General features: G+C 34.5%; 1 protein-coding gene across 1 annotated transcript; it reads left to right on the forward strand.

Moving 5' to 3' along the window:
• The first annotated feature begins 1,143 nt into the window (after positions 1-1,143).
• LOC140866456 (uncharacterized) lies at positions 1,144-3,358 on the forward strand. The gene is made up of 3 exons (XM_073271447.1): positions 1,144-1,863; positions 2,771-2,856; positions 2,939-3,358. Exons 1-3 carry the CDS (start codon positions 1,159-1,161, stop codon positions 3,060-3,062), a joined length of 915 nt encoding a protein of 304 aa, XP_073127548.1. The 5' UTR covers positions 1,144-1,158; the 3' UTR covers positions 3,063-3,358.
• Positions 3,359-9,169: the final 5,811 nt, after the last annotated feature.

Below are 9,169 nucleotides of genomic sequence, written 5' to 3' on the forward strand. Positions count from 1 at the left end.
TTGATTCGTTCCAATTTCATAGTCCTATTTTGTTTTTTCACACAGATTAAGAAAAATTTATTGGAAAAATAAATTTTATATAAACTTTCTATTTTATCTCTATTTAATGTATTAAAAAATGATTGCACAATTTTCAAAATGTACTTAATAGGGAGAGGTATATTAGTAAGAAAGTGTAAAAAAATATTACTAAATATGGTATATGACTATATATTTGAGACAAACAAAAAAGAAAACATTAAAAAAATATAATTTGGACGGAACGAGTAATTACAATAGTATTTTTTTTATATTTTATTTTTCTCCTCTGTCGTTTCAATATTTCTTCTACCATTTCAAATAAAAAAAATTAAGTACTTTTATTTTGGAATTAAAGAAAAATAATTACATTTTCTTTAAAGAATGTGAGCCAGATCTGCTGGTAAAACACAAATAATAAATGAGAACATAGGTTTTTTCAAAGATCTTGCTCGCTGTCAAAGCGCGTCTGGATCTAATCTTGCCCTAAGTAACGATGTTGATCCGAGAGTGGCTTCTGTAATCCTAATTCTAGACAAGATCCGACGAGGTCAAGAGTTCAGCCTGACTTATTAAATCAAAAAAAAAATCCCAAGTTGCTGCTAAGGTTGACCCTAACGTAACCCCTATTTCGTGAGGCCCTGGTCCTGACTAAGGAATGGGATCCACTTACTTTCCTATTTTATTTCTTCTTTGCACCAAACTCTATTCTGAAATATTGAAAATACACAACTTTCGTCCTACGAAAATTTAATATACATCATTGTCCTTGATCTTTTATAAAATTTACATGTTCTATGGTGGTTATAAAAATTCCCTGCTATTGTTATAAAACTTTTCATATCTAGTGACTCAAATAAATCACTCACATCACAATACTTGTTGATAAAAATTGTGTATTCTGATGTGATGTGGACGATGTGTTTGAGATCTGAAAAATATTACATAATATTATGAATTTTTTTTATCATAAAAATTGGAAAAATATATAGTTTTAATATTTTACGGGAATATTTTACGAGAAAAAAGAAAAATAAAACATAATGAAAATTGTATTGCCACGTCAACCACATAAGTGATTATTTTGGTTGTTTTTAGTTTTATTATTTATCTGATCAGCTCCGTCACTCTCCTCCGGCGATGCTCTGCTCATTCTCGTCCCGGAAAACCGGATCGAGTTGGCTGAACCGGTTGCGAAACGCCAAAGGGTTCCCGGACAACGGCTCCTCCGATCTCGAAGATTTCCTCCAGAACCCTCATTCTTCCAGCTCCGATGCACCGACGCCGTGTCCCGATAAACCTCCCACTTTCGATTCAACCAAAGACGAGGATTTCAAACTGTTCAATGTCATCTGCGAGCTGTTCAACTTCGGAGATGCTCGTTCTTCTTCCACAAAAGTCAAAAGATCCACCCGCAAACAGGTGAACCCTAGAGTTTGTGCTTTTTCGGATAATGCTGATATCAACAATCTCGATACGGAGAAGATTTGTGCGAAGCCAGCGTCCTGGAGTGCCGATACTTATGGCGGAGTGGAGGACTTGAAGGAGTCCGATGAGAGGAAAGACCAAGGGGATGGGCGGGACCTGGATTTGCCTGGTTTTTCGCGAACGGAGGTGACGGTGATTGACACGAGCTATGAGCAGTGGAAGTTTGAGAAGTTGTTGCTCAGGAAGAAGAATGTGTGGAAAGTTAGGGATATTAGTAAGAGGAAGAGTGAGATTTCGGGGTGTAAGAAGAGGAGGAAAGTGAGTGGTTGCGATGAAGACGATCGACAAGCAAAGAAAAAGCACAAGGTTCAAGATGAAGATGGGTATGGTGGAGGGTGTGAGCCACCATTGAATAGAGTAAGTTTTGAGGATTATTGTTGAGAATTATTTTGTGATCCTATGATTATTGAATGCTGAAGTCTTGTTTCAAGAATTTAGATAGTAACATGCACCATTCGATTTCACCTGTACTCAGGTATTGATGTCTATTATAGTTTGTGATACCTTGCTTCTGGGTTGTGCTTCAGTAATTGTATATAGTTTGGAGCATATAAACTGTGATAGCATGACGGAGATTGTGTAGATTATGATAACTTGTTGTAGGGAATAGATTATTTGGTAATATCCCAGCCATTTTGTAGTTGGAGGCTCTTTGTTCCTAGAAATGTATACTAACTAAATATTATGAAGGAATAACATTATACTGGGCTTTTTTTTTATATAACCTAGAATTGATGAAAGATATCTTACTGATTCATACGGTCTTTGTGTTTCTATGATGTAGAGAAAACCAATCGTTTTAAAGTTCTAAATTAGTGGTTTGTTGTGTAGTTACGGGCTCATGCATATATTTTGAAGCAATATTTGAAGATCAAAACTTGGTTTCTCTAAAATTATCTGGTCTTAAATCATACTAGTCCTCTTAGGTCCTTGGAAAAACTGTCCAGTATTTTGGCTGCTAGATTGCAAAATTGTTTCCTGAAGATTTCTTCTTACTTGTTTTCAATTTGCTCCCGAAGCAAGTTGTGCACAACTCTTCCTGATATGTTCGAGGAACTGATTGGAATTTCATAGCTGTTGGATGGCACTTGGCACATCATACTCGCAGGACGTTTGAATGTTCACTTTACTCTGCATTCTTAAAAATCACCTCCTTCGTTTTTGTATGATTTAGAAATGGAGTGTCTAAACTCCCAAGTTATGTGCTACAACATGTAATACATGATAACGTTGAATGCTTTTCGTGGCATATTCTTTACATCAGGTCTATAATCGGAGCGATAAATTAGAAGATCATGAGAGGGCTCCTGAAGAACTTGGCAAGGTTCTGAAAATGAAGCAAGCAGACTTGTAAGACACATGCTAATCTTTCCTCTTCGTACCATATTTATGTGTGTTCCATCTCTTACAAGTTACAACAACTGCATTTTAGGCCATCCCAGGTATTGGTAAAGGAAAACTCATCAGTTGTGCTCATAAAGCGCATCCCCACCAGTATAAAAAATCGGACGAGCATTTCCAAAAATGGTCTCAAGTCAAAACAATTCAAACCATGAGAGTGTTAGATGAAAATCCCATGGGCTGCAAACTACTGTCGAGTTTGATTGGTGGAAGGATTCAAGGCATTTATTCAAATGCTTAGTTCAACATGCAATTCTCATTCTGCTTGTTTGCTCCTGCCTTGGTCTCAACCTGCATATTTTTTAAATCTGTGCCCTCCATGCCCATTTAAAGTCGAAGAGGGGTCACCAGAATTACACAATTTTCTGTCAATCTTGTATTCTTGTTTGTATATGATGTCCTCCAGAATTCTTTGCAACTGACTTGGGTATTCAAAAGTTAAATTATTGCATTTCTGATCATTTTTTTATTGTGTGCACTAAGGATCAGAACGACAACATTCTTTGCTAATTTGGAAATGGAAAAATGTCAAGAAAATGTTTTCTTGCCTAATACCTATTTCTGCTAGATAAGCGTCCACATCTCTCAGCTATGGAAAGTTATGCAATCCTAGATTGTCTTTGACTGAATAATTTGAATGGAGAATTTCGAGATCTTGATCCTATATGTTTCATATCCACCCTTCAAAACTTGAGCTCTTGCACGAACAAATGTAATGGATTTCAAGAGCACCAAAAACTAGCGCGTCCCAAGTCTATGGAACAATGGTGTTGGATGAGCTATGATGTTCTTGAATGCATTTAAAATCAATTTGTCTTCATGTACTGCTTAGGCACCGTTTGGTTCGAGGATAGAATAAATAATATTTGGATAAGTAATATAATGTAATATATAATAAATAGAAAATGATAGTTAATTTAGTATTTGATTTGATTGATAGATTATAGTTTATTGGATTTGATTGATTGAATTTTATATTCAAAATATAAATTATCATTTTGTCCTTTTGAGAATAAATAAAATATGAATAATATTATTTATAAGAGTAATATAGTAATTTAAATTCAATGATTTGATTGATGTAAGATAAATGATTAATGATTTAATTGATGTAAAATAAATAATTAATAGATGGATAAATAATATGACGAGAAGAACGCGAGATTGAATAGGATAAGTTGTACAAGTATTAATTGTACTTGTACCAAACGATACCTTAGTGAATATTATATTATATATATGCTACCAGCAGCTCCCTCATATGTGATGATTATTTTCCTGAAATCCCACTTTTAAAAAAAATGCATGGCAATTTAATTTTATACTTGACTAAAATATCTCTTGACGTGTTTTTTTTTAATTTTTTAAAAAAACTGTAAGTATGTAACTTTTAGGAATGACATAGAGTCGGGTTCGAGTAAAATTCTATGCTTTCGTCTTTATCTCCATTTATTGTATTCACCTCATATCAATCATCATTACCGTCGGGTTTTCAACTTTCATTCTCATAAATTGAGTATTCATACTCTATCCAAATATCTTATTACAATCTATAATTGCATTTTTTTTCAAATTTGAATTATTTCGATAAAAAACGCTTATTTACCAAATACTTAAGAGAACAATAAGAAATATATTAATAATAAAAAAGTAGCAAACTAAATATTATAAATAACAAAATATTGCAAATAATAAAAAAAATATTATAAATAATTTATTTCAACGTCATTATCTTACAAAAATAACATTTAATTTTATATTTTTAATTTTATTCATTCTATCCAATTACCATTATTCAACGAAAAAAAATTAGAATTAACATAACTTTAATATAAATACATACTTAAATATGTATATATCTATATAATCGGGTATGAGTATTATCTTGTTACAACCTCCTCCATTCGCAGTTCCGAAAATCTTGGTATTCGATTACCCATTTATTTAATAGATCCAAAAGACCAAAACATCCATCCATCCGCTCTTCCATCTATTACTATTTATTATGTAACAACATCATATCATGGTCTCTTAGTATGGACCAAATAAAAAAAAATTACAACAAAAAAATAATTAAAAAACACAAAATTAAAACATGAAAAAGAAGCACTAACACTAAAACTACCCACTAACACTGTTGGAGATCAAACTCTAGAATTTTGGTGATTACAAAATCAAAACAAAACCAAGTAAATAAATTAATCGGACTCATCAAATATTAAAGACTAAAGATTTCTATGAAAGTTGCCAGATCAAAGTATCGTGATTAAACCAAGATACAGATCAAGCTCCACAGATCTTATTACACCGGATCGATTGACACAAGACCAAATGGTCAACAACCAGATCGAAGCTTCATCAGGAATCTATCCGTTGCTGTAATTGAAGAAAACGACAAAATCATTTAATGAGAACGTTGATCAGCCTTCGTTTTAAGTCAAGATTTGTGAGCTATTTATGAGATATGCTGGCAGCCCAATATCAGAAATTGTTGGCGGCTCACTGTCTACTTTTGGAAACTATAAATACTCAAGCATTTCAAAGATTCAAGACAGGGAGACCAAGAGTGAAAATTACAAAGCAATCAAATTCAAAGTCGAAAAAGCCTTCACTCAATATACCAACTCAGATACTTATTTCATCAAATCAAAGTCTCGATATTCTGAGTTAGAACACAACACAGATCGATCAAGCTCAAAGATACAAATCGATCCAGATCAAAGCTACAGCTTCCCAGTTCAAACCATCGAAGCATACTCTGTTGCTTCATTTTGTAAACTCTAAGTAGAAAAATTGTTCTACTTCGAAATAGAGTATTGCTAGGAGTTCCTATCAAAGGATTGATTGGATTGGATTTGTACAAAGGAATTGTATAAGTCAAAGTCTTCTAGTGGAATCCTTCTGGAAACAGAAGAAGGGGTGACGTAGGAGAATTCATCTCCGAACATTCAGAAACAACTTTATCTCTTTACTGCAATTATTTCATTTCATTTGCATTAGTACTATTAGGCATTAAATCTGTGAGGAAGATTATTTCCGCCTGACTTGCTCAGATCTTTCGAACAGATCAAAAGTTTTAAGCAAACAAAACTTATGTTTGACTCTTACAAATCAGATCGAAGTACTCGCAAAATTTTATATTGTGTATTCCCCCCTCCCCCCTCTCCACATATTTCGATTCTAACAAGTGGTATCAGAGAGGTTCTTGCTTATCACCTGAATCGTCTCTTAAACTATGGCATCTTTAGCTATGACATCGTTTAGCAAAATCCCTATGTTTTCAAAAGAAGATTATGATGACTGGATCTATCAGAACTGGATGATGATATGTGGTTCGTTGTAACAGATGGACCAATGAAGATTATGAAAGTCAACACTGCTGTTGCTATTACTGAAGGTGCTCCTCTGATGATAGAAAAGACTCGATCTGAATGGACTTTTGAAGATAAAAGGAAAGCCAATCTTGACAATGTTGCCAGAGATATTCTATACAAAACTCTGGACAAAAACATGTTTAGCAAGATCAAAAGCTGTACTACTGCCAAAGAAATATGGGAGAAGCTCACTCAATTATGTGAAGGAAATGATCAAACGAAAGAAAAAAAACTCATGACGGCTATTCAAAAGTTTGACAATATCAAGATGAAATCAGGAGAAACAATGAATGAATTTGATGAAAGATTCAGCAGCATTATGATCGAGCTAAATGCACTTGGAAAGAGTTACAGCAATCGTGAAGTAACACTCAAAGTCATGAGAGCTCTGCCACGAGAATGGGATGTAAAGACAGTCGCTATGAGGGAATCCAAGGATCTCAATAAGATCGAACTACATGATCTATTTGCAGATCTTAAAGCTTATGAATTCGAACTGAGGAAGACACATCAACATCACAAGTTACCAAAGCTCTCACTGCAGCAGATGAAATTCCAGCAACTAAGGCTGTAGAACAAATCAATAGCGATGCAATGTCACTATTTGTAAAGAAGTTTGGAAGATTCATGAGAAAGAATCACAACAGTTTCCAAAGAGCTAACAGATCAAGATTCAAGCCAAAAGAACCAGTTGAAGAAAATCGAGCTTGTTACAACTGTGAAAAAGAAGGACACTTCATAGCTGACTGTACCAAACCCAAAAAAGATGAGAAAAGAACATCATAAAAAAAGAACTCAAGGGAAGAAAGGAAAAGATTCAGCAGGAAAAAATAACAAAAGGCCCTCTTAGCAGATGAAAGCAATAGCAAATGGGCAGAATCAGATTCCACCTCATCCGACTCAGAAGCATCGTCAAGTGAAAGTGAAGATGAAGCTGTCAAATGTCTTATGGCTAATAACGCTGACATTCCAGACGATGGAGAGGTACTTGACTTTACTTCTGATGAATTTAGTAAGGAAGATCTTATCAATGCATTAAATGAGATGGTTAATGAATATCGCATGCTATCTCTTAAGTTTGATGAAGTCAGAACAAATGGAAAGAGCACAACAGATAAGTCAGATCAAAGTAACTCGAATGAGTACACTGGATCAAATAGTCTAAAAGCTCAGATAAATTTGCTAATGACCGAAAACAATGATATGAGAAGCAAGCTACAAGAAACTTTATCTGAAAATCAGAGATTAACAGATCTAGTAAACTCTTGGAATAAAGCATCGATATCCTTAGATAAACTTACCGGAATGCAAAAGCAAGCTGGAGATAAATCTGGCTTAGGCTACAACACAAATGAAGGAAGTTCATCTACTCCAATCACTCAATCGTGTCTGGAAAATAACGGCTTAAAGTATATGAAGTTTGTGAGATCCAGCACGATATATGAACCAGAGATCCCTATGACATATTCAATACTTCATCAGAGCAAACTCTTACACAGAGGGCTGGGATATGTTGAGCCAGATAGATCTAAGTCAGGATGGACTAGATCTAGATCAAATTGGTCTAGAAATAGTTCTGAAAGACAGAGAACTTCGTCAACTCAACATAAAACACATTCTAACAGCTCGTATAGAAAGTATTGGAATTCAAATGGGAATAATCGATCTGATCACAACACCTGACACACACAACACAAAGCACACAGGTCATCAGATAAATATGTTATTCCCAAAGGACAACATCATGGAAAGCCTGTAAAGATAATCCAAGTATGGATTCCAAAGGGATTAATCCATCGTGGACCCAAGTAGGAATGAGGACCAAAGTTATTTTACTTTCTTTTTGTAGGAAAACAAGGGCGAATTGATCAAACAAACAGTGTGGTATCTGGATAGTGGATGCTCAAGGTATATGACAGGAGACAAAAGAATGCTATCTGAATATATACCAGGATCAGGACCTAAGATTACTTTCGGAGATAACTCTAAAGGTACAACAACCATGGGTAAGGGTAAGCTTATCCATGGAAATTTATTCATATTAAAGATGTATTACTCGTAGAAAATTTGAAATACAATCTGATTAGTATTAGTCAATTGTGTGACTATGACTACTGCGTAGAGTTCCAAAAGCACACTTGCACTGTAAAAGATCAATCTGGACTAATCATTATGACAGGTGAAAAAAATGGAAACACTTATAAAGTCAATTGGTCGGATCAACCATTCACTTCAGTCTGTCTGGTAGCAGCAAAAGTAAAACAAAATTGGTTATGGCACAAGAGACTCAATCACTTGAACTTCAAAGCTTTAGCCAATCTGAGTAAACATGAATTGGTTATAGGTCTGCCTAAAATCGAGTTTTCAAAAGATAAAATTTGTTCTGCCTGCCAACTAGGTAAGCAGATCAGATCAACTTTTAAAAACAAAGGATGTAAGTATCCTCCAAAAGCTTAGAACTATTGCATATGGATCTTTTTGGTCCTATACCAGTAACAAGCTTAGGGGGAATGAAGTACACCTTGGTTATTGTTGATGATTTCTCAAGATTCACTTGGGTGATATTTTTAAAATCCAAAGATCAAACTGCCACCCAATTGATTAAACTCCTTTTAAGACTTCAAAATGAGAAATCTCAATCGATTGATAAAATTAAAAGTGACAGAGGAATCGAGTTTACAAATCAAACTCTGTCTACTTATCTTGAAAATCATGGAATCAAGCATGAGTATTCAGCATCTAGAACGACACAACAAAATGGTGTTGCAGAAAGGAGAAATAGAACTCTAAAGGAAGCTGCCAGAATAATGATTGCTGATTCAGGTATTTCACAAAAGTTTTGGGCAGAAGCTGTAAACACAGCTTGTTACACTCAGAACAGATCAATG

Source organism: Henckelia pumila, chromosome 4 (assembly GCF_033568475.1).
Source record: "Henckelia pumila isolate YLH828 chromosome 4, ASM3356847v2, whole genome shotgun sequence".
Taxonomy (NCBI): Eukaryota; Viridiplantae; Streptophyta; class Magnoliopsida; order Lamiales; family Gesneriaceae; genus Henckelia; species Henckelia pumila.